Source organism: Aegilops tauschii, chromosome 6 (genome assembly GCF_002575655.3).
Source record: "Aegilops tauschii subsp. strangulata cultivar AL8/78 chromosome 6, Aet v6.0, whole genome shotgun sequence".
In the NCBI taxonomy this organism is placed as follows: domain Eukaryota; kingdom Viridiplantae; phylum Streptophyta; class Magnoliopsida; order Poales; family Poaceae; genus Aegilops; species Aegilops tauschii.
This window is the reverse complement of record NC_053040.3, coordinates 105071233-105098281: the sequence shown is the minus strand read 5'-3', so window position 1 is coordinate 105098281 and position 27049 is coordinate 105071233. Positions and strand designations below refer to the sequence as shown.

The 27049-nt window shown below is 47.0% G+C and overlaps 1 protein-coding gene across 1 annotated transcript; it reads left to right on the top strand.

The window, feature by feature from the left end:
• Positions 1-15302: 15302 nt before the first annotated feature.
• LOC109762514 (E3 ubiquitin-protein ligase ATL6-like) lies at positions 15303-16989 on the top strand. Its single transcript, XM_020321371.4, has one exon. It carries the CDS (start codon positions 15503-15505, stop codon positions 16706-16708), a length of 1206 nt encoding a protein of 401 aa, XP_020176960.1. The 5' UTR covers positions 15303-15502; the 3' UTR covers positions 16709-16989.
• The last annotated feature ends 10060 nt before the right edge of the window (positions 16990-27049 follow it).

Here is a 27049-nt window from a genome sequence, read left to right as displayed (position 1 = left end):
CCTCCGGCTTCTCATCTTGCACCTGGACTCCCCGAACTCGATGACCATCACCACTTGATGTCATCTCATCTTGCACTTGGACTCCTCGAATCGATGACCATCACCACTTGATGTCATCCACACATAGGCTACACGAGATCTTTCCTTTTGATGCAAGCCTATGAGAAACACCTAACCCACATAGACATAACAAACATATAGCATGGGTTAGGTAACAAAGCACAATTCACAATTACTTACCATACCACTAGATCACTTGATCTCACGTGGTACATTGTTTATGCTTTGTGAGTTGACCACTTAGATATACTCTTCGAGCTTCATCTTGGTCAACCAACATCTTTACTTCAAGCTCCATCTTGGTTTCTTGAAAGCCACAATGAACTCTTCATTTCACTTCATTGCTTCAAGACAATATCACCAAAGACTCTTTCATGACCATATCAAGTTCCACTATGAATATCATCTTGGTCACCACTTGCCCTTCTAAAAACTCCATCCCAAACTCTTGAGAGGCATAATGAATTCGTCACTCTAGTTGCTTGCTTCAAGGCTTGATCAACCGAAACCCAACACATGAGCTCACCATGATCTTGTCTTGAAACCATAACTCGAATTCTTCTCTTTGATTATTCTCTCAAGCCTTGATCCTCAGAAGACCAACTTGAAACCTCGCTGGATATGGAATCTCGAGAGCCAACACCTAGGTCCCGTGAGCACGGGGTATCCAGAGAGTTGACACTCGACCCCGTGCGCACAGTATAAGCCCGTGTGCATGGGGTATCCAGAGAAGGATACCATGAGGACTTCTTCGGATGCTTTGATGGCAATCTTGACAAAACAACCCAAAGAACTTCAAGCATCACTATGGAACATATCTTCATATAAGATCCAATGCACTTGATGCTCCATAGGAATTGTCATTTAATACCAAAGCTTAGAGAAAATATAACTTCACCTATATGGACTTCATCCTTGATTCCATCCAATATCCTTGAGGCAATATCTTCATATATATGGACTTCATCATTGATTCCATCCAATATCCTTGAGGCACCATCTATGGACAAAACCTTCAAATATATCTCACTAAAACATTAGTCCATAGAGATTGTCATTCAATTACCAAAACCACACTTAGGGGCTACATGCCCTTTCAATAAGGCCCATCTGTCCCGGTTGGGGAACCGGGACTAAAGGGTCGTTACTAATGCCTAGGCCTTTAGTCTCGGTTCTTATACTAACCGGGACAGATGGGCCTCCACGTGGCCGGTGCTGCGAGCCTAGGCAGGAGGCCCTTTAGTCCTGGTTGGTGGCACCAACCGGGACCAATAGGCATCCACGCATCAGCTGTTCAGGGGCTAGGGTTTTTGTTTTTTTTTCTGAAAGGGGGGGTGGATTTGGGGGTTTTGTATGGTTAATTAAGGTGTTTCATATATTGTGTTAGGTAGCTAATTAATTAATAGAGATAAGTGTCCTCTCTTATCTCCATGCTTGGTCGACGCTACGTACTATACATAGAAAGGCCCTCGACACGCTAGCTAGTAAGAAAATGAAGGAAACCATTAAGTACAGAAGTTCGTCATGCATACCGAGAGAAGTGATCGACCTCTCCTTCTCCGAGAGATTGGTCGAACAACAAGTTTTCGTATTATCTATCCGACGCTACTGGCTATATACATATACAATATGTAAGATCTCTTACAATCCCCTAGCATTTGAACTCAACTTCCACATGATATTCTCCGGCTTTATTGATGACGTGGTCAAGAAAGAATCCCGCCAATTCCTCTTGAATGGCTTTCATGCGATCTTGTGGTAGGAGTTCATTCCGCATCTGCCACGTCTAATTTGAAGAAGGGGGTTAATACATATATATGAATGAAACTCAACAGAAATGATGGTGTAATAAAATGAAATTGTGAATATTATTGCTTACGCACTTCATATTGTCTTTTAGAGTAGCCCCGCTTATTTTTCAAAATCGCGTTGTGGATGAACTCGCACACGTAGTATCCACAGTAATCATTCCCTTGTTCCTGCCACAAGCACTTTACGAGAAATAGAGGTCAATCAAACTGATAATGAAGCATTATAAATGGCATTGATGAAAGTAGCTAGAATCAATGGGAGATGCGCGCAACTAGCTAGCAGTACTTACTTTCGGGTATGTATATCGCAGCTCCTTCGGCAGTCCCGGAGCTTCTGCGGTGAACTGTTTCCAAACCCTCCAAGACAAAGAAAATAATTATTACTTGAAATATCAGGAAATGAACAAAAAGTTGCCGATATGGTGCGATAATGATCGATTGAACTTACTTGTTGAGAATTTTAGTCATGTCCGCAATGGTCTCGGGGTCTTTTCGTCTCGAGTCTAAAACGGTTACTAGTCCCCGCTCAAGCTTAATCTCCAGAAGAATATAGTGGAAGCTGCGCACGCATGCATAACTCATCAATTACATTACTATAACCTTGCTCGAGTAATAAGGGAAACCGAATATGCACACGACAGTAACACTCACTTGAACTTGTAAGGAAAGAGTATTAAATCTTTGTTTTGATTTATTAACAATGATTTGAACAAGTTGGCCTCGGCCTCTTCGGCCCTCTTTTAACCTGAAATTCATCTATGAGATTTGTGTTAATGAACCCAATATCATACATTTTTGCTTTTCTGCACTCGACGATCTTCCATCTGCATAATATAGTGAGGATAATTATAAATACATGCAATGAAAGAGCTGAGCTATATATAGAGACTTAATGACAGAAGTAGTACTTACAGACAGTAGCAAGTGACCGTTAATTTATCGAGGGCCTTTTGATTGAAGAACTGGAAGAACTCCTCAAATGGAACAGTCAACAGATCAATTCCAACGAGGTCGTGCTCCTCTTTAACTCTCAGATACAAAGTATCTGTCCCCCCAGACTCTCTGCAGGTTTTCATGTACCAATTATGGAATCTTCGCATCATCGTTGTTAGAGTTTTTTCATCTTTGACGAGAGGCTTCCCGTACTCGTATCTGTGTTCGTCCACCTCCAGGAAATCATAATGTACATCGTCGGGCAAGTAATCTCCAAGATTGCTATAACCGGGCACCATCCCCGGAGCATTAGCAACGATGTCGCTAGACACATTGAGTGGGGGGCACGATTGGTTCGCTTGTTCGCCCAGTTGGGCAATTTTTTTCCCAGCTGCTCGTCCTTCTTTTAACCTTTGATCACTGACAGTACTTCCTGACCGCTCCGCTTTGAGATATGCCTTTGTAGTAATGCGCTCATAGTTGGTTTTCGGCGGAGACTTTGGTGGTTTCCTCAGGGCATCGATAGTGCGCTTTGCTTTCACCGGATCTACCTTCTCCTCCAGAGGTGGATGTCTCTCTGCTTTCGCCCCTTCAAAGAAGTCCTTCACTTCTTTTTGCACGATCTTCTTGTTTTCTTCCACGGTCATCTCGTACGGTAACTTCTTGAAAGATCGTGGATGTCGCCTAGAGGGGGGGGTGAATAGGCGCTTTAAAAAAATTACGGTTTAGGCTTGAACAAATGCGGAATAAACCTAGCGGTTAATTTGACAAGCACAAAACCTACAACAACTAGGCTCACCTATGTGCACCAACAACTTATGCTAAGCAAGATAAACAACTAAGTGATAGCAAGATATATGACAAGAAACAATATGGCTATCACAAAGTAAAGTGCGTAAGTAAAGGGTTCGGTTAAGAGATAACCGAGGCACGTGGAGACGACGATGTATCCCGAAGTTCACACCCTTGCGGATGCTAATCTCCGTTTGGAGCGGTGTGGAGGCACAATGCTCCCCAAGAAGCCACTAGGGCCACCGTAATCTCCTCACGCTCTCGCACAATGCAAGATGTCGTGATTCCACTAAGGGACCCTTGAGGGCGGTCACCGAACCCGTACAAATGGCAACCCTTGGGGGCGGTCACCGAACCCGTACACTTTGGCAACCCTTGGGGGCGGTCACCGGTACCCGTCAAATTGCTCGGGGCGATCTCCACAACCTAATTGGAGACCCCGACGCTTGCCCGGAGCTTTACACCACAATGATTGAGCTCCGAACACCACCAACCGTCTAGGGTGCCCAAGCACCCAAGAGGAACAAGCTCAAGGGCACCAAGCACCCAAGAGTACTAAGCTTCTCAACTTGTAACTTCCACGTATCACCGTGGAGAACTCAAACCGATGCACCAAATGCAATGGCAAGGGCACACGGAGCGCCCAAGTCCTTCTCTCTCAAATCCCACCGAAGCAACTAATGCTAGGGAGGAAAAAGAGAGGAAGAACAAGAAGGAGAACACCAAGAACTCCAAGATCTAGATCCAAGGGGTTCCCCTCACAAAGAGGAGAAAGTGATTGGTGGAAATGTGGATCTAGATCTCCTCTCTCTTTTCCCTCAAAAACTAGCAAGAATCCATGGAGGGATTGAGAGTTAGCAAGCTCGAAGAAGGTCAACAATGGGGGAAGAACACGAGCTCAAAGGATAAGGTTCAATGGGGAAGAAGACCCCCTTTTATAAAAGGGGAAAAATCCAACCGTTATGTGCTCAGCCCGCACACGAGCGGTACTACCGCTCCACGAGCGGTACTACCGCTCTGGCGGAAGAAGCAGGGAAAAGGAGCAACCAAACATGAACCTTGGGGCGGTAGTACCGCTTATAAGCGGTACTACCGCGCACCCCAGCGGTACTACCGCTGGAGGAGCAGAACACGGGACCAGAAAACAGTAGCGGTACTACCGCCCGACCGGAGCGGTACTACCGCTTATAGGCGGTACTACCGCCCATCAGGGCGGTACTACCGCTTATAGGTGGAACTGCCGTGCCTTACTGCCGTGCAACTACTGCAAAACTCGACACGAAAAATGCAAGACCCAAAATCGAGGCGGTACCAGCGCGGAACCGTAGCCGTACTACCGCTTATGGCCATAGGCGGTACTACCGCTTTGGACAGCGGTACTACCGCTTGGGGTGATAAGCGGTACTGCCGCTCTGGCCGCGGTACTACCGCTAGGAAACCAAAACTGCCATAACTTCTGCATATGAGCTCCGAATTGAGCAAACTCAAGCTTGTTGGGGTTATAGTAAGAAGAGGCAGGGGAGGTATGCCAAAAAATAGAGGAGTGAAACCTCCAACCGAGAAGAACCGGCATAACTTCCAACATCGAAAACATCATAGAAGATGCGAGTGAACTCCGTTTTCGATGAACTCGATCTTGTCATCAAGATGACCATAAGCTCCAAAACTCACAAAGAGAAGAACCAAACAAGAACCAACAAAGATGATGTAAGGATGCAATGGTTTGAGCTCTCTATGAATGATACGATCAAGCTACTCATCGAGAGCCCCCCTTGATAGTACGGCAATCGATCCTATAACCCGGTCTCCCAACTACCATCATGAGACCGGTAAAATAGAAAACCTATCAAGAGCAAACCTTTGCCTTGCACATGGTCCACTTGAGCCAGAAGATGACGATCTTGACTCCCTCAAGATGGACCACCTTTCTTGGTTGTGTTGGCTCGATGAAGACTAGTTGATTGCTCCCCCATACTCCACTATGGGTGAGCCACTCTTCCGCACATCTTCACAAGTCCATTGTCACCACAATGGACGGCAAGCTTCAAGCATTTGATCTCTTCATGATGCTTCACTTGAACTTGCACACCGCAACATCTTCACAAGTCCATTGTCGCCACAATGGACGGCAAGCTTCAAGCATTTGATCTCTTCATGATGCTTCACTTGAACTTGCACACCGCAACCTAACCCCACAAAGAACTCTCACGAAGATCATGGGTTAGTACACAAAGCGTAATCGACAATGCTTACCACACCATGGGATCGCTTGATCCCTCTTGGTACATCTTGTGCGCTTTGTGTGTTGATCAACTTGATAGTCTTGATCAACCTTGACTCTTTCCAACTCTCTTCATTTGGATGATGTCTTGAAGGTAAACATGAATGATCACACAATCTTCTTCTTCAAGACATGCTTGCAATAAGCTCTACTCTCACATGACCAATCTTTGGATAATTCCTTAATAACACCTTGGTCACCACATAAACTCCTTGAAACCAACACATGGACCTCAAGAAATGCCTATGGACAAATCCTTCAAATATAACTCAAGGCAACCATTAGTCCATAGAGATTGTCATCAATTACCAAAACCAAACATGGGGGCACCGCATGTTCTTTCACTTCTCTAGAGGCTTGAGAGGTGGACCGTATCTGTATTCCTCCCGCCTCTGGCTGTACTGCTAGACGCCGGAGCAGACGGAGCGGCTGCGGCTGTCTTCTTTCGTGCTTTCTTATGAGGCGGAGGAGAAGGATCACTACGACGCGCCGGAGCAGCCGGGGCGGCGGCGGGTCTCTTCCGCCCTTGCTGGTGAGGCGGAGAAGGAGGGGGCTGGTGGCTGCTCGGGCGCGGCGGCGCAGGCGGAGAAGGAGGCGGAGTGCCGCCACGCGCCGGAGAAGGTGGCTGAGTGCCCTGATCGTCACTCGCCGGAGGAGGAGGCGGTGGAGGAGGCGGAGTGCCCTGACTCGCCGGAGGAGGAGGAGGAGGCGGAGGCATCCAGTTCGGAAGGTTGATGAGCTCCTTCCACCATAGGCATGGAGTCTTCAGACAAGAACCCAGCCGAGTCTCCCCTTCACCCGTAGGGTGGTCAACCTGGAGGTCCTCAAATCCTTCTGTGATTTCATGCACCATCACCCTAGCATATCCTTCTGGAATCGGCCGGCAGTGAAAAGTTGCGCCAGGTTCAGGAGGTGCAACAGAGCCAACAGCCGCCTTGACTTTCAATTCCATCCACTTCGTCATAAGGTGACAATGCTGAGACTCCGTGATAGCATCTACGGGGTAGCTAGCAGGAGCCGTGAAGACAGGCTCCTGAAGCAGCTCCGTGGAAGCCACACTTCTTCTCCGCTGAGATGGCGGGGTAGCTTCGGGTGTAGGTTCGGCAGGTCGCGTGCTGCGAACTGCCTCTCGTTCCTCTAGCGCTTGTACCCTTGCATGCAGCGCCTGTAGTTGGGTCAACTCCTTTTTCTTCTTCCTCTCCCGGCGTTTGTAACCGCCTGCGTCGGGAAATCCAGCCTTCCACGAAAGGGAGCCTGACGTGCCTCGTGTCCGTCCGGGGTGCTCAGGATTCCCGAGGGCCTCTGTGAGCTCGTCGTTCTCTCTGTCCGGAATGAACGTCCCTTGCCGCGCCTTTTCGATATACTCCTGAAGCTTCTCGATGGGTGTGTTCAGCGGCTCGTCGGTCCAAACGCACTTCCCTGTTACACGGTCCAATTTCCCCCCAACCCCGAAGAACCAAGTCCTGCAACGGTCTGGCCAGCGTCGCGTCTCTGGTTCGATCCCTTTATCAATGAGGTCATTCTCAGCCTTGTCCCACAATGGCCGGGCTTTCAGGTAGCCACCTGACCCCGTGCGATGGTGATGCTTCTTCTTTGCAGCATTTTTCTTGTTTGTCGCTGACATCTTCGCTGCTCTCTCAGATTTCTTTTTGGTGACAAATTCGGGCCACTGATCTTTGATCTTCTCAAATCGGCCGATGAATTCTGGAGTCTTGTCTTGGTCGACAAACGATGATTTCAGCTCATTCTTCCACCTCCTGAATAGCTCAGCCATCTTCTTAAGAGCATAAGCCTTGATCATTGGCTTTTTAACTAGATTCTCTGGATCCTCCTCTGGCGGGAAGGTGAAATTTTCCTGCAGCACGGTCCAAAGATCAGGCGTCGTCGGGGCAGGGTAGGGGCGCGACGGCATCGGGGCGAGGCAGGGGTGCACAACGTCGGCGTCGGGGCAGGGCAGGGGCGCGGCGGCGTCGGGGCAGGCAGGGCGCGGCGACGGCGTCGGGGCACAGCAGGGGCGCGGCGGCGTCGGGGCAGGCAGGGCGCGGCGACGGCGTCGGCGTCGAGGTCCGGCAGCCTGGCGACGTCGAGGTGTTCGTCGGTGTCGAGGCGTTCAGCGGCAGAGAGGCAGATCGAAGAACTGAATAAAAAATTTCACAAGTCCAGCTTATATACACAGAGCATTGGTCCCGGTTCGTGCCTCCAACCGGTACCAATGCCCCCCTTTAGTACCGGTTGGTGCCACCAACCGGGACCAAAGGTCTCTTTTCAGCAGTCCAAAGGGCGGGAAGCGGCGGCCTTTGGTCCCGGTTGGTGGAACCAACCGGTACTAAAGGGGGGAATTGGTTCCGGTTGGTGGGACGAACCGGTACCAATGCCCACCTTTAGTCCCGGTTGGTGCCACCAACCAGGACCAAAGGCCGCGCACAACGGCGTGGTGGTGGGAGTTTAGTCCCACCTCGCTAGTTGAGAGGGGCGCGAAGTGGTTTATAAGCCCCACTGCCGCACCCCTCTCGAGCTCCTCTCTATTGCAGGCTTACGGGCCTAATTGTCATTGCTATGCTAGATGGGCCTACTGGGCCTTCTGCGGGCCTGAATCCTGGCCCATTGATGGGTTTCTAGTCGTATTCAGGCCGTGGTGGCCCAGTAGGTGGCAAATTTTTTATTTTTTCCCATTTTTTTGTTTTATTTTTTGCTTTTTTTGTTTTGTTTCTACTTACAACAAAATACTTATTTATTTTATTTTATTTTGTTTCTACTTATATATTTGCTATTAAAGTTTCTAACAAACAAAGTTCTTTATGAAAATTCTTTTTTCTTTTAATGATTTTGAACAGAAAATACTTTGATAATTTTAGTTGTATCAATTTTATATAATTTTAGTTTCATAAATTTTAGAGGTTGCTTATAATGTTTTGAACAGAAAATACTATGATAATTTTAGTTTCATAAATTTTATTTATGTTATTAAAGTTTATTTTATTTTATTTTGTTTGTACTTATATATTTTATTAGTTTATATTATTTTGTTTCAAATTAATTATTTATTTTATTTTATGATAATTCTTTTTGCTATTAAATTTTCATGTATTTACTGATTATTTTATTTTGTTTCTCTTTCAAAGTATCAGGGTTTCATACGGAAACTCGTCTGTTACAAAAGGATTTCATTTTTTTGAACTTATTTGAACTCCATAGTTTTTCTATGTTCAAAATGCACCATTCAAAGCCACATCATCAATTTTCAACCCTTTCCGACTTCATTTGTTATTTTTCATGCATTTACTGATTTTTTCAGCTATAAGACCCTGAAATTGAAAAGCATTTCAAATGAACTCTGAAAAGGTTAAAAGTTGGCATGGTATCATCATTTCACCCACATAGCATGTGCAAGAAAGTAGAGAGGCTTACGGCAAAAACTGGATGCACTTCGTGTACAAAACAGACAATCTCTTTCGAAGAATCAGGGTTTCATACGGAAACTCGTCTGTTATAAAAGGATTTTATTTTTTTAAACTTATTTGAACTCCATAGTTTTTCTATGTTCAAAATGCACCATTCAAAGCCACATCATCAATATTCAACCCTTTCTGACTTCATTTGTTATTTTTCATGCATTTACTGATTTTTTAGCTATAAGACCGTGAAATTGGAAAGCATTTCAAATGAACTCTGAAAAAGTTAAAAGTTGGCATGGTATCATCATTTCACCCACATAGCATGTGCAATAAAGTAGAGAGGCTTACGGAAAAAACTGGATGCACTTCGTGTACAAAACGGACAATCTCTTTCGAAGTATCACAGTTTCATACGGAAACTCGTCTTTTACAAAAGGATTTCATTTTTTTGAAATTATTTGAACTCCATAGTTTTTCTATGTTCAAAATGCACCATTCAAAGCCACATCATCAATTTTCAACCCATTCTGACTTCATTTGTTATTTTTCATGCATTTACTGATTTTTTTTCAGCTATAAGACCCTGAAATTGAAAAGCACTACAAATGAACATGGATAGATAAGTGATCAAATTAATAGTAGTTCATCATCACATTAAAACCAAAGTACATACATAGTTCAAATTGAAGAACATATAGCTCTCTAGAGCATCTAGTTAAACCATACATTGAAACTATGTAAAACCTTTCAATGCAACAACAAATGCGATCATAATCACAACTAAGGTAACAATTGATCCAACGGCATAATGATACCAAGCCTCGGTATGAATGGCATATTTTCTATTCTTTCTAATCTTCGACCGCATTGCATCCATCTTGATCTTGTGATCATCGACGACATCCGCAACATGCAACTCCAATATCATCTTCTCCTCCTCATTTTTTTCCTTCAAGTAATTGTTTTCTTCTTCGACTAAATTTAACCTCTCGACAATATGGTCAGTTGGAATTTCCGGTTCAACCACCTCCTACATAAATAAAATCTATGTCACGTTGGTCGGCATAATTGTCATAAACAATAAATGAACCAAATAGTTATAAAAAGATAATATATACCACATCCGAATCATAGACAGGACGAGGGCCGACGGGGGCGGATACCGGAACCATCGCACTATATAATAACAAGGAATAATAAAAGTAAGAAAATTAGACAAATATCTATCTCAAGTAAGAATTTTTTTCTTTCAGAAAGAAGATAAGAACAAGAGGCTCACCACGGTGGTGCCGGCGATGAGATCGCCGCGGGCGATCGACGGCGGTGAAGACGGAGACGGGACGTGACGGACCGCTAAACCTAGAAAAATCTCGGGGAAAATGGAGCTCGGAGGTCGAGTTTCGAGAGAAGAAATATTATCTTGTGTGGCTCGGACATTTCATCGAACACCTCATGTGCATAGGAGGTGAGCTAGAGTACCCAAATGCCCTCCCCTCGCCGGCCAGCAAAAAACAGAGCAGGGTGGAGTGCTCTGCTCGCTGGCGATGGGCTATATATAGGCAAATCATTTATCCTGGTTCGTGGCTGGAACCGGGACCAATGGTTATGGGCCAGGAGCGAGGCCCATTGGTCCTGGTTCGTTCCTAGAACCGGGACAAATGGGTCCAGACGAACCAGGACCAAAGCCCGCGAGGCCCCGGCCGGCCACCTGGGCTCACGAACCGGGACGAATGCACCCGTTGGTCCCGGTTCGTATAAGAACCGGGACTAATGGGCTGGCCAGGCCCGAACGAAAGCCCCTTTTTCTACTAGTGGGAGATGCTTCCGGGAGGTGGTTGGCGGCAATTGGTGCCACGATAACCTCCCGGACTTGTTTGGGGAGGTCCTTAGGCTCCCCGGTCCTAGTCGCGCCCCCATTTGGGTAGCTTTGGGTACCCTGGCATGGACCCTCTGGTGTACCCGCAATAAGCTAGTCATCGAGCGTGTGATTCCATACCGTGTGACTGATGCAATCTACAAAATATGTGGCTTCTTACAGCTCTGGAGACCGCTTAGCAAGCGGCGCGACCGAGACGTCATCGACAACATCATTGCGGGTCTTCGTTCCTCGGCATCGGCTTTTGCTCCACCACCGCCACCACCTCCCGAGCCGGATTAGCTTTTTAGATTCTTTTGGGGCTTGTCCTGCTGTGCCCCCAGCATGACTTTATGACTGGATTGTACTTTGTACTGCTGTGCTGGATGCTTGATTCGTTTCTTTATAATATAAAGCGGGGGAAACCCCTTTTTCTCAAATGAACCATCTATGCTTTCATCACAAAGCTTAGCTTAGCTTCGTTTTTTTTGTTCGATTTCCTTGGAGAGATGGGCCACCTTTAGATTCTATCTGGAACTGGGTTGCCGGGATATTCTTGAAACGGGCCAAAGCCCAGGACATTTTTGGTTGGACTACGTTGTATGTATAGGCGTCCCGCTTAAGGGAAAACCCTATTCACCGCTCGCTGCGGCGGTCGGGCGATCGCACAGAGCATCAACCCACATGGGCCAGCCCACTTCTAGATTTACACAGTGTGCCCAACCAGTTTTGACTGGTTTTTTCCCTGTGTTGTTTCTTTTTTTTGGTTTTTCGGCTCTCTAATGTTTTTTATTTTTCTTCTTCTTTTTTTCGATCTTATTTTCCTTTTTTTAAGGTCAGAAATTTCAAAACATGATTGCATTATTCAAAAGTTGTTCCAATATTTAAAATATTCTTGTTATCAAATATAATTTGGAAATTTTAAAAACGAATTATTTTCAGAGAATATTCACATTTTTGAAAATTTGTTCACGAACTCAAAAATGTACTAGTTTTCAAAATTTGTGCACAAATTTATAATTTTGTCATGTATTTAAAATTTGTTTGCAAATTCAAAAAATGTGCGCTGTCCTTCAAAATATGTTCGCATTTTCAAAAAATTGTTCGGGAGTTCCAAAATTTCTTCACAAATTCCAAAACGGTTCATCGATTAAAAAATGTTCATGTTTTAAAATTTGTTCACAAGTTCAAAAATTGTTCGTTTTTTAGAAAAATTGTTCAGTATTTTCAAAAAATGTTCATGTTTTCAAATTGTCTTCCCATTTTTCAAAAAATGTTTGAAATTTCAAAGACATATAAATTTATGGAAATTTCAAATTTTGTTCTTTTAAAAAACTGTTCATGTTTCCTTTTTTTTCCAAACAATTAGGAATGCGCTACAATGAATATGCCGTTACAGTCAATTCTTAAACTCAAATGATAACGCCCACACGTGTGGCACGAAGCAATTCCGCACACTTGTTTTTTGATGGCATCTTTAGTTACAAGAGGATGGCAACTTTAGTTGTGAAACATGGCAACTTTCTTTTGGATGGCAAGTTTTAGATTTTTTAAGATATGTTTTTATGGCAACTTTAATGTAAAAAAATGTGGGCGGTGTTACTACATGCCACACGTGTGCTAGTTATCAACATCCTTCTTAAAATGATTGCGCGGTCATTCATCCATGGCAGCTACTGGCTCATGTGGTTAGTAGCGCGCATTTAACTTCGAAGTCACGTGTTCGATATCTTCATACAACCATTCATTTTGGTATTTTTGTGGCACTACACGCTAGCTTTGTTGTTTTCAAGTGGGCCAGCCTAGTTGTGGTCCCCTTTTGCGTCGGCTCGCTAAGCGTCCAATAGGAGCTCCCCCGTCTAAGGCACCGGATCACGAAGATCATGCACCGGATGAGCACAGTTAGGAGTTTGTTTACCTAGCTTGTTATGATTGTAATCTTAGCATGTCCCAACCATCCCGGCTATGCCCTCTCCCTATTTAATATACTCCGTCTGTAAAGAAATATAAGAGCGTTTAGATTAGTAGACTAGTATAAAACTCTACCAATCAATACAATCATCAAGCCATCCCCTTAAACATCTGCATATTCACATCCCTCTGCTCAATGGCGTCCTCGCCGTTGCGGCTGCCAGGTCCGGCTACGGAAGAGGTGGTGGGTGCCCGGGTCGTCGAGATGGTGGAAGGAGGGGCGCTGCATACCCCCGCCGCCCTGGGGGGCCATGCTGAGTCTGGTTTAGGTAAGGAGCGGGGCGGTGTTGAAGATGATGACTTGGATCAGGAGGATGACGACGACGACGATGACGAAGACCAAATAAGGGTTGTGTTTTCTATTCAGGTTCTCCCATAATTGATTCAACTCAACCAAAAATAATTTCTAGGGAATTTTTAAATGTTTGCACATCTTTTATACTCCCTCCACTCCTTTATCTACGGTGTATTATTATCAGCACGTTAACCAAGTCACATAATTATGGACTATTTAGGATGAAATTACCCTTGTCTAATTCGTAGATTAGCGACAAGTAAATCATTTAGGCTAGGAAAGGAAGAGATACACGCAATCGGGAGAGAGATATTTTCCTTTTCTTTCTCTACAAGAGAGATACATGCAATCAGGAGAGAGATACTTTCCTTTTTCTGGAGAGCGAAGATTGGAATTACGAGGAATTAGAACAAATGCACCTTACATTGTGGAATTTTATCAAAAAACAAATACACCTTATATAAATGAACAAAGGGAGTATTAACAAAACATTTGTGATGTTACGGGCAAAAAGTTACAGGTTTACCATTTTATTGTGAACCAAAAGTTTGACCGTATATCCGAAAAAAGGATTTCGCCCCGCTTTATAAATAAAGCAAACCGCCACAAGCCACATAGAGTTCACACAGGATACAAACACACTCACACACGTACCGACCACAAACAAACGCACACAATATACCACAACAAAGGTTCTGCTGAGGGCACCAGCTCAACAAGCCCAAAATAAAAAAAGAAAAGGCGATAAGATGATCAGACGGCAGCGCCTAATCTGACTCCGGAGGTGGTGGTGGCAGGGAGACGACAGCCGAAGCGCCAAGGTCCCGAGTCCCGCGGAGATAGCATCGATGGTGCCTCAGTCTTGGGGCCGGCTAAGCGGTTACCAAAGCTGCAAGAAACCACAAAGTTTGTGGATCGCGTTAGTAGGTCGTCACAAGGGGGAGTGTTCAATGACTAGCTTGTTTCGAATCGTCCAAAGCGTCCAGGCAAGAGCCCCAATCCCAAGCCACCTAATGTGGCAGGAACTGAATGTCGTGGCATTCAACTCCTCGAAGAGGTCGGAGAAGTTGGAATGGCACCATCCAGCACCCATCATTTCCTGGAAGCAACTCCAGAGGAATTGAGCCGAGGCACACGAGAAGAATATATGGTTAGAGTCTTCTTCCGTGTCGCACAAGGGGCAGATACCATCACCAGGGCCACTGCGTTTGAGTACCTCCACCCCTGAAGGGACTCGACCGCAAATCCATTGCCAGAGGAAGATCCTAATCTTGAGCGGGATTCTAATCGACCAAATCTGGGAGAGAGGCTTCAGGCCAAGAGAGGGAGCAATGCCATGGTAAAGAGATTCGTGGAAAGCTAACCACTACTCTCAAGACGCCACGAGATCACATCTGGCTCTAAGCTCGGGGTGTGCAAAGCCACACACACTCGAGCAGTGCCTCCCACGCTTCAAGTTCTTGGGGGGGGGGGGGGGGGGGGGGGGAGTCATTGAACACTCAGGTTCGAACGCTACTCATGGGTATAAATTTGTATCCAAATTCTACCAGTTCTGCAATTCTGGTCGGGTATCTGTATGCGTGGGTAAATTTGTCCTTCTTAGAGAGGAGTGTGATGGGGTGTTCTGTATGTGCCGCCCAACGGATTAAAACGGTTTTTGTCTGATTTTTCAAAAATTGAGATGACAATTCTCTTCTACTTTAAATTAAACAAGGGTTGCCTCTGTTTCTAAAATAATATAACAGTTTTGCTAAAGCACATAATATAAAAATGGAACTCATTACTCGACAGCACCTTACCAGCCATTTCTTCCGTATCATCTAGATCATCCATGACAACGATCTTCCTCTCCCTCTCGTACGGCGACCGTTTTGCGGTGGATTTAACGACTCTTTGCCGGGCCTTTCGGCTGCTGGATCACTTGCTCCGCTCCTCACCCTATCTTGGCACGCGCGGAGACTTTTTATATATCTTCCTCCCACGGCCCCGCCGACATATGAATATGAAGTTATGAACACACTCCGCACTCTACCATCCCTCGCCGGCCGCCTCCGTTAATACTCCCAGCCCCGCACCCAAAGAGAGAAGAGAAGAAACCCACCACCATCCATGAACCCGACGCGCGGCCGCCGCAATGGCGGCAGCTCCGTTCTCCTCGTCATCATGCTCGTCGCTGCGCGGGCCGATATGGCGGCCGCGCAGCAGACCGGCCAGGGGCCAAGCTACTTCAACCCGTCCATGGCGGTCATAATCGTCGTGCTCGTCACCGCCTTCTTCTTCCTCGGGTTCTTCTCCATCTACATCCGGCGCTGCGCGGGCGGGCCGCTCGGCGGGCCCGGCGAGGACCTCGGCGCCAGGCCGGACGTGGGCGGGCTCGCGTTCCTAACCTCGGGCGCCGCGCGGTCGAGGAGGATGAGAGGGCTGGACCCGGCCGCGCTCGAGGCGTTACCTACCATGGCCTACGCCGACGTCAAGGCGCACAAGGTCGGCAAGGGCGAGCTGGAGTGCGCCGTGTGCCTCAGCGAGTTCGACGACGACGACACGCTCCGCCTCCTGCCCAAGTGCTCGCACGCGTTCCATGTGGACTGCATCGACGCCTGGCTCGCGTCGCACGTCACCTGCCCGGTCTGCCGCGCGAACCTCGTCCCCGGCGCCGATGCTCCGGCGCCGTCCGGTGCTGCTGCTGCTGCGTCGGCGACGCCGGAGCGGGACGTTGTAGCTGCTACGTCGGCGCCGCAGCCGGAGCAGGAAACGCCCACGGCACCGCCAGAGCAAGTGACGGTGGTGATCACCGATGCTGCCGAGGAGACGGAGGAGGAGAGGGTCAGGAGGGAGGAGGCGGCCGAGCTGGTGCGCATCGGCAGCGTGAAGCGCGCGCTGCGCAGCAAGTCCGGCCGGAGTCCCGCCGCGCAGTTCCCGCGCTCGCACACCACGGGGCACTCGCTCGCCGCGGCGCCGGCCGAGAGCGCGGAGCGGTACACGCTGAGGCTGCCCGAGCACGTCCTCCGGGAGGTCGTGGCCGCGGGCAAGCTGCGGCGCACGAAGAGCCTCCAGGCGTTTCGGGAGGGCCGCGCCGGCGGGAGCACGCGCCGGGGCAGCAGGAGCGTCCGGCTCGGGCAGTCCGGCCGGTGGCCCGCCATCACCATGTCGTCGTTCTTGGGACTCTCGTTCTCGGCGTGGGGGTCGTCGTGGCGTGGCGAAGCCGACGCCGCCGGCAAGGGCGGCGCGAAGGTCGCCGGCGACGGCACAGCGGCCGCGGAACAGCAGTGCGACGGTGGGGCGTGCCCACTTCCACTTGGCGGCCGCCGTGTTTGAACTTTGACGTGGTAAAAAGCACGGCAAAAGTTAGGAGCACGTCTCTGTCGTCGCCGTTAATCCACTTTTCGGCGGTGAATTTAGGGCAAAACAAAACCTCTTTTCGGCGGTCAATTAGGGAAACTTTGTACAGAAACACCTTTTAATTAGTCGTCGGTTAAACTCCATTCATTAGGTCCTTGTGTAATTCATTCAAGAGTGTATAGTACTACGTACGTGACGTACCCTCTCTTCATTTTCATCATAGCTCATAAGTAAGAGAAGCCGTGTAAAATGAGTAAGTAAACCGGCGTGCCATGAGCGTTTCCCTAGTGAGCAGGTCAACAAACTTCATAAATGTAAACAAGGACTAATTAATCATCATCGTTTACCACACGGTCGGTCCTGTCTGAATAGTCGAACCTTTTTCCTTTTCAGTTTCGCCAGTCAAACAAAAATGTGGATAAGAAATGATCGGTGGTTTGGTGAGCATGACTTTGATACGGAGGAAGAGATGACTGATGACATCGACATCTGACACTAGATAGCATCTAGAGGTTCTCGCAAGGAGCTGGTGGGAGCTGATGGAACAGTTGCTCTCACCAAACACCAGAGGCGTCCCCCCCGAAGGGTAAAAGAAAAAGGGTCCGGGACACGTTGCACAAAAGGTTTAGGTCAACTCATCCATTTCGTCCGTTTTGGTCCGTTTAAATAAATTCGCCAGATCGAAAACCACGGCCCAACATGTGGACGTAAACATAAAATACGTCCCGTGTCCGCCCTGCGGTCCGCGCTCCACAGTCACCGGTGGTGGTGAAGGAGGAGGACCAGGAGGTGCAGCAGCCATTTGGGGAGTCGGAGCGCGAGGAGATAGCTAGGTGGTCTGGCCATGCGCATGCGCTGGCCGAATCTGCGACCGGCATGGAGGCCAACACGCCCCCACCAGCACCGCCACCAGCACCGCCAGCGCCGAAGCCTGCGGCGGAGGAGTGGCGCTTAATTTCATCGACGAGCACTGTACCCATCTACGTGTCATGCACACGCCCATTTGGCTGGGTGCGGCCGACAAGGAGGAGCGGCACCTCTACCAGGTCGAGATGCGCGCGTTGGTGGCCGAGTGCAAGATGGAGGCCGAGCGGCGTAGCAGGAGGTGCAACAGCCGGTCTACCAGTTGGCAGCGCTGGCAGCCTTCCAGGCGACTTTCCCATGGATGGAGGTGTCGGTGTATGTCGACCTGACTAAGGAGGAGGACGATGCCGACACCGATGCCTAGATTCTCGCCCTTCCCCTCCTGCTTTTATTTTTAATGCTCTTATTTAACAGTTTAAGTTTTAATTAATGTAAACTGGACTTCTGCTGGCTATACTCGCACCGATAGCTGAGAGGATGAATCACCCACTCCAGACAGCATTCCTGAAGGGGAGACGAATCCATGACGGGATTTTGTCCCTTCACAAGATTGTCCACGAGGTGCGATCGCGCGGGCAGAAGGGTGTCTTTCTAAAGCTGGACATCCAGAAAGCCTATGATCGGCTAGACTGGACCTTTCTGCGGCTAGTCATGCAGCACAGAGGCTTCGAGGACAGATGGTGCAACTGGATTATGCAGTTGGTACGGTCTGACAAGACGGCGATTAACATTAATGGCGAGGTGGGCCCATTCTTTTTGTCCTCTGCGGGAGTGAAGCAAGGGGACCCGATATCCCCTCTTCTCTTCAATCTTGCCGTGGATGCATTGGCGGGAATCTCGGATAAAGCTAGGAGGGCCGGCCACCTCTCGGGAGTTGTTTGTTGGGGAACGTAGCAGAAATTCAAAATTTTCTACGCATCACCAAGATCAATCTATGGAGTTTACTAGCAACGAGAGGGAAGGAGTGCATCTACATACCCTTGTAGATCGCGAGCGGAAGCGTTCAAGTGAACGGGGTTGATGGAGTCGTACTCGTCGTGATCCAAATCACCGATGACCGAGCGCCGAACGGACGGCACCTCCGCATTCAACACACGTACGGTTGGGGAAGACGTCTCCTCCTTCTTGATCCAGCAAGGGGGAAGGAGAGGTTGATGGAGATCCAGCAGCACGATGGCGTGGTGGTGGAAGCAGCGGGGATCTCGGCAGGGCTTCGCCAAGCTCAGCGAGAGGGAGAGGTGTTACGGGGGGAGAGGGAGGCGCCAGGGGCTTGGGTGCGCAGCCCTCCCCCCCTCTTTATATAGGGGCCCTGTGGGGGGGCGCCGGCCCTAGAGATCCAATCTCAAGGGGGGGCGGCGGCCAAGGGGGGAAACTTGCCCCCCAAGTCAGGTGGGGCACCCCCCACCCCCAGGGTTTCCAACCCTAGGCGCAGGGGGAGGCCCATGGGGGGCGCACCAGCCCACTAGGGGTTGGTTCCCTTCCCACTTCAGCCCATGGGGCCCTCCGGGATAGGTGGCCCCACCCGGTGGACCCCCGGGACCCTTTCGGTGGTCCCGGTACAATACCGGTGACCCCCGAAACTTTCCCGGTGGCCGAAACTGGACTTCCTATATACAAATCTTTACCTCCGGACCATTCCGGAACTCCTCGTGATGTCCGGGATCTCATCCGGGACTCTGAACAACTTTCGGGTTACCGCATACTAGTATCTCTACAACCCTAGCGTCACCGAACCTTAAGTGTGTAGACCCTACGGGTTCGGGAGACATGCAGACAGGACCGAGACGACTCTCCGGTCAATAACCAACAGCGGGATCTGGATACCCATGTTGGCTCCCACATGTTCCACGATGATCTCATCGGATGAACCACGATGTCGAGGATTCAATCAATCCCGTATACAATTCCCTTTGTCTATCGGTATGTTACTTGCCCGAGATTCGATCGTCGGTATCCCAATACCTCGTTCAATCTCGTTACCGGCAAGTCTCTTTACTCGTTCCGTAACCCATGATCCCGTGGCTAACTCATTAGTCACATTGAGCTCATTATGATGATGCATTACCGAGTGGGCCCAGAGATACCTCTCTGTCATACGGAGTGACAAATCCCAGTCTCGATTCGTGCCAACCCAACAGACACTTTCGGAGATACCTGTAGTGCACCTTTATAGCCACCCAGTTACGTTGTGACGTTTGGTACACCCAAAGCATTCCTACGGTATCTGGGAGTTTCACAATCTCATGGTCTAAGGAAATGATACTTGACATTAGAAAAGCTCTTAGCAAACGAACTACACGATCTTGTGCTATGCTTAGGATTGGGTCTTGTCCATCACATCATTCTCCTAATGATGTGATCCCGTTATCAATGACATCCAATGTCCATGGTCAGGAAACCATAACCATCTATTGATCAACGAGCTAGTCAACTAGAGGCTTACTAGGGACATGTTGTGGTCTATGTATTCACACATGTATTACGGTTTCCAGTTAATACAATTATAGCATGAACAATAGACAATTATCATGAACAAGGAAATATAATAATAACCATTTTATTATTGCCTCTAGGGCATATTTCTATGTTATCTTGTAGATGCAGCTACCACGCGCTACTTGGAGCTATTCCAAATAACTGCTCTACTATACGAATCCGGTTTACTACTCAGAGTCATCCGGATTAGTGTCAAAGTTGCATCGACGTAACCCTTTACGACGAACTCTCTTACCACCTCCATAATCGAGAAAATTCCTTAGTCCACTAATTACTAAGGATAAGTTCGACCGCTGTCATGTGATCCATTCCTGGATCACTCTTGTACCCCTTGACTAATTCATGGCAAGGCACACTTCAGGTGCGGTATACAACACAGCATACTGTGGAGCCTACGTCACAAGCATAGGGAACGACCTTCGTCCTTTCTCTCTCTTCTGCCGTGGTCAGGTCTTGAGTCTTACTCAATACTCACACCTTGTAACACAACCAAGAACTCCTTCTTTGCTGATCTATTTTGAACTCCTTCAAAATCTTGTCACGGTATGTATTCATTTGAAAGTACTATTAAGCGTTTTTGATCTATCCTTATAGATCTTGATGCTCAATGTTCAAGTAGCTTAATCCAGGTTTTCCATTGAAAAACACTTTTCAAACAACCTTATATGCTTTCCAGAAATTCTACATCATTTCTGATCAACAATATGTTAACAACATATACTCATCAAAAATTCTATAGTGCTCCCACTCACTTCTTTGGAAATACAAGTTTTCATAAACTTTGTATAGACCCAAAATCTTTGATCATCTCATCAAAGCGTACATTCCAACTCCGAGATGCTTACTCCAGTCCTTAGAAGGATTGCTGGAGCTTTGCATACTTGTTAGCATCTTTCAGGATTGAAAAAACCTTCTGGTTGTATCACATACAACCTTTCCTCAAGAAAATCGTCGAGGAAACAATGTTTTTGACATCCTATCTGCAAGATTTCATAAATAATGCAGTAACTGCTAATATAATTCCAACAGACTCTTAGCATCGCTACGAGTGAGAAAGTCTCATCGCAGTCAACTCCTTGAACTTGCCGGAAACCATCTTAACGACAAGTCGAGCTTTCTTAATGGTGATTCTTACCATCATTATCTGTCCTCCCTTTTAAAATCCATATGTACCCAACAGCCTTATGAATATCAAGTAGTTCTTTCAAAGTCTATACTTTGTTTTCATACATGGATCCTCTCGGATTTTATGGCCTCGAGCCATTCGTCGGAATCCGGGCCCACCATCGCTTCTCCATAGCTCGTAGGTTCATTGTTGTCTAGCAACATGACTTCCAAGACAGGATTACGTACCACTCTGAAGTAGCATGCATCCTTGTCGTCCTACGAGGTTTGGTAGTGACTTGATCCGAAGTTTCATGATCACTATCATAAGCTTCCATTTCAATTGGTGTAGGTGCCACATGAACAACTTCATGTGCCCTGCTACACACTAGTTGAAGTGACGGTTCAATAACCTCATCAAGTCCCCGCCATCCTCCAACTCAATTCTTTCGAGAGAAACTTTTCCTCGAGAAAGGACCCGTTTCTAGAAACAATCACTTTTGCTTCCAGATCTAAAATTGGAGGTATACCCAACTGTTTTGGGTATTCTATGAAGATGCATTTATCCGCTTTGGGTTCAAGCTTATCAGCCTGAAACTTTTTCACATAAGCGTTGCAGCCCCAAACTTTTAAGAAACGACAGCTTAGGTTTCTCTAAACCATAGTTCATACGGTGTCGTCTCAACGGAATTGCGTGGTGCCCTATTTAAAGTGAATGCGGTTGTCTCTAATGCCTAGCCCATAAACGATAGTGGTAATTCGATAAGAGACATCATGGTATGCACCATATCCAATAGGGTGCAGTTATGATGTTCGGACACACCGTCACACTATGGTGTTCCAGACGGTATTAGTTGTGAAACAATTTCCACAATTTCTTAATTGTGTGCCAAACTTGTAACTCAGATATTCATCTCTATGATCATATCACAGACATTTTATCCTCTTGTCATGACGATCTTCAACTTCACTCTGAAATTACTTGAACCTTTCAATAATTAAGACTTGTGTTTCATCAAGTAAATATTCTCAGCATCTACTCAAATCATCTGTGAAGTAAGAACATAACGATATCCACTGCGTGCCTCAGCACTCATTGGACTGCACACATCAAATGTATTCCTTCCAACAAGTTGCTCTCTTGTTTTATCTTACTGAAAACGAGGCCTTTCAGTCATCTTGCCCATGTGTTATGATTTGCATGTCTCAAGTGATTCAAAATCAAGTGAGTCCAAACGATCCATCTGTATGGAGTTTCTTCATGCATATCTACCAATAGACATGGTTCGCATGTCTCAATCTTTTCAAAAACGAGTGAGTCCAAAGATCCATCAACATGGAGCTTCTTCATGCGCTTTATACCAATATGACTCAAATGGCAGTGCCACAAGTATGTGGTACTATCATTACTATTTTATATCTTTTGGCATGAACATGTGTATCACTACGATCGAGATTCAATGAACCATTCATTTTAGGTGCAAGACCATTGAAGGTATTACTCAAATAAACAGAGTAACCATTATTCTCCTTAAATGAATTACCGTATTGCGATAAACATAATCCAATCATGTCTATGCTCAACGCAAACACCAAATAATGATTATTTAGGTTTAACACCAATCTCGATGGTAGAGGGAGCATGCGATGCTTGATCACATCAACCTTGGAAACACTTCCAACACATATCGTCATCTCACTTTTAGCTAGTCTCTGTTTATTCCGCAGCTTTTATTTCGAGTTACTAACACTTAGCAACCGAACCGGTATCTAATACCCTGGTGCTATTAGGAGTACTAGTAAAGTACACATTAATTTAATGTATATCCAATATACTTCTGTCGACCTTGCCTGCCTTCTCATCTACCAAGTATCTAGGGTAGTTCTGCTTCAGTGACCGTTCCCCTCATTACAGAAGCACTTAGTCTCGGGTTTGGGTTCAACCTTGGGTTTGTTCACTAGAGCAGCAACTGATTTGTCGTTTCATGAAGTATCCCTTCTTTCCCTTGCCCTTCTTGAAACTAGTGGTTTTACTAACCATCAACAATTGATGCTCCTACTTGATTTCTACTTTCGCGGTGTCAAACATCGCGAGTTGCTCAAGGATCATCATGTCTATCCTTGATATGTTATAGTTCATCACGAAGCTCTAGTAGCTTGGTGGCAGTGACTATGGAGAACCATCACTATCTCATCTGGAAGATTAACTCCCACTCGATTCAAGCGATTGTAGTACTCAGACAATCTGAGCACATGCTCAACGTTTGAGCTTTTCTCCCTTAGTTTGCAGGTTAAGAAACTTGTCAGAGGTCTCATACCTCTTGACGTGGGCACTAGTCTGAAATCCCAATTTCAGTCTTTGGAACATCTTACATGTTCTGCGACATTTCAAAAACGTCTTCGGTGCCTCAATTCTATACCATTTTAACATTACGCACTGAACTATCACGTAGTCATCAAAACGTGTATGTCAGATGTTGGCAACATCCACAAACGACGCTCGAGGTTCAGCACACCCAGCGGTGCATTAAGGACATAAGCCTTCTGTGCAGCAATGAGGACAATCCTCAGTTTACGGACCCAGTCCGCATAATTGCTACTATCAACTTTCAACTAAATTTTCTCTAGGAACATATCTTAAACAGTAGAACTAAAGCGTAAGCTATGACATAATTTGCAAAGACCTTTTGACTATGTTCATGATAATTAAGTTCATCTAATTATTTAATGAACTCCCACTTAGATAGACATCCCTCTAGTCATCTAAGTGATACATGATCCGAATCGACTAGACCGTGTCCGATCATCACGTGAGACGGACTAGTCATCAACGGTGAACATCTCCATGTTGATCGTATCTACTATACGACTCATGTTCGACCTTTCGGTCTCTTGTGTTCCGAGGCCATGTCTGTACATGCTAGGCTCGTCAAGTCAACCTAAGTGTTTCGCATGTGTAAATCTGGCTTACACTCGTTGTATGCGAACATTAGAATCTATCACACCCGATCATCACGTGGTGCTTCGAAACAACGAACCCTCGCAACGGTGCACAGTTAGGGGGAACACATCTCTTGAAATTTTAGTGAGGGATCATCTTATTTATGCTACCGTCGTTCTAAGCAAATAAGATGTAAACATGACAAACATCACATGCAAATCATAAAATGACATGATATTGCCAATATCATCTTGCGCCTTTTGATCTCCATCCTGGAGGCGCGGCATGATCACCTTCTTCACCGGCATGACACCATGATCTCCATCATCGTGTCTTCATGAAGTTTTCTCGCCAACTATTACTTCTACTACTATGGCTAACGGTTAGCAATAAAGTAAAGTAATTACATGGCGTTTTTCATTGACACACAGGTCATACAATAAATTAAGACAACTCCTATGGCTCCTGCCGGTTGTCATACTCATCGACATGCAAGTCGTGATTCCTATTACAAGGACATGATCAATCTCATACATCACATATATCATTCATCACATCCTTTTGGCCATATCACATCACATAGCATACCCTGCAAAAACAAGTTAGACGTCCTCTAATTGTTGTTGCATGTTTTACGTGGCTGCTATGGGTTTCTAGCAAGAATGTTTCTTACCTACGCAAAAGCCACAACGGTGATATGCCAATTGCTATTTACCCTTCATAAGGACCCTCTTCATCGAATCCGATCCGACTAAAGTGGGAGAGACAGACACCCGCTAGCCACCTTATGCATCAAGTGCATGTCAGTCGGTGGAACCTGTCTCACGTAAGAGTACGTGTAAGGTCGGTCCGGGCCGCTTCATCCCACAATGCCGCCGAATCAAGATAAGACTAGTAACGGTAAGCAAATTGAACAAATCATCGCCCACAACTACTTTGTGTTCTACTCGTGCATAGAATCTACGCATAGACCTAGCTCATGATGCCACTGTTGGGGAACGTAGCAGAAATTCAAAATTTTCTATGCATCACCAAGATCAATCTATGGAGTTTACTAGCAACGAGAGGGAAGGAGTGCATCTACATACCCTTGTAGATCGTGAGCGGAAGCGTTCAAGTGAACGGGGTTGATGGAGTCGTACTCGTCGTGATCCAAATCACCGATGACCGAGCGCCGAACGGACGGCACCTCCGCATTCAACACACGTACGGTTGGGGAAGATGTCTCCTCCTTCTTGATCCAGCAAGGGGGAAGGAGAGGTTGATGGAGATCCAGCAGCACGACGGCGTGGTGGTGGAAGCAGCGGGGATCTCGGCAGGGCTTCGCCAAGCTCAGCGAGAGGGAGAGGTGTTACGGGGGGAGAGGGAGGCGCCAGGGGCTTGGATGCGCAGCCCTCCCCTTCTTTATATAGGGGCCATGTGGGGGGGGGGGCGCCGGCCCTAGAGATCCAAACTCAAGGGGGGGCGGCGGCCAAGGGGGGAAACTTGCCCCCCAAGTCAGGTGGGGCGCCCCCCACCGCCAGGGTTTCCAACCCTAGGCGCAGGGGGAGGCCCATGGGGGGCGCACCAGCCCACTAGGGGCTGGTTCCCTTCCCACTTCAGCCCATGGGGCCCTTCGGGATAGGTGGCCCCACCCGGTGGACCCCCGGGACCCTTCCGGTGGTCCCGGTACAATACCAGTGACCCCCGAAACTTTCCCGGTGGCCGAAACTGGACTTCCTATATACAAATCTTTACCTCCGGACCATTCCGGAACTCCTCGTGATGTCCGGGATCTCATCCGGGACTCTGAACAACTTTCGGGTTACCGCATACTAATATCTCTACAACCCTAGCGTCACCGAACCTTAAGTGTGTAGACCCTACGGGTTCGGGAGACATGCAGACATGACCGAGACGACTCTCCGGTCAATAACCAATAGCGGGATCTGGATACCCATGTTGGCTCCCACATGTTCCACGATGATCTCATCGGATGAACCACGATGTCGAGGATTCAATCAATCCCGTATACAATTCCCTTTGTCTATCAGTATGTTACTTGCCCGAGATTCGATCGTCGGTATCCCAATACCTCGTTCAATCTCGTTACCGGCAAGTCTCTTTACTCGTTCCGTAATGCATGATACCGTGGCTAACTCATTAGTCACATTGAGCTCATTATGATGATGCATTACCGAGTGGGCCCAGAGATACCTCTCCGTCATACGGAGTGACAAATCCTAGTCTCGATTCGTGCCAACCCAACAGACACTTTCGGAGATACCTGTAGTGCACCTTTATAGCCACCCAGTTACGTTGTGATGTTTGGTACACCCAAAGCATTCCTACGGTATCCGGGAGTTGCACAATCTCATGGTCTAAGGAAATGATACTTGACATTAGAAAAGCTCTTAGCAAACGAACTACACGATCTTGTGCTATGCTTAGGATTGGGTCTTGTCCATCACATCATTCTCCTAATGATGTGATCCCGTTATCAATGACATCCAATGTCCATGGTCAGGAAACCATAACCATCTATTGATCAACGAGCTAGTCAACTAGAGGCTTACTAGGGACATGTTGTGGTCTATGTATTCACACATGTATTACGGTTTCCAGTTAATACAATTATAGCATGAACAATAGACAATTATCATGAACAAGGTACTATAATAATAACTATTTTACTATTGCCTCTAGGGCATATTTCCAACATTGTTGGTCACCTCATTCTAGGAGGAGGGGTCACTCATTTTCAGTACACGTGGCACCATCATTATGCTGGAAGGGCCCGCTCTCGACATAGTTAATTTTAAGTTCCAACTCCTCTGCTTCGAGGCTATGTCGGCACTCAAGATTTGTTGGGGAACGCAGTAATTTCAAAAAAATCCTACGATCACGCAAGATCTATCTAGGTGATGCCTAGC

Coding starts and splice junctions, on each gene's coding strand:
- LOC109762514 (XM_020321371.4), top strand. CDS start 15,503: ATGAACCCGACGCGCGGCCGCCGCAATGGCGGCAGCTCCGTTCTCCTC.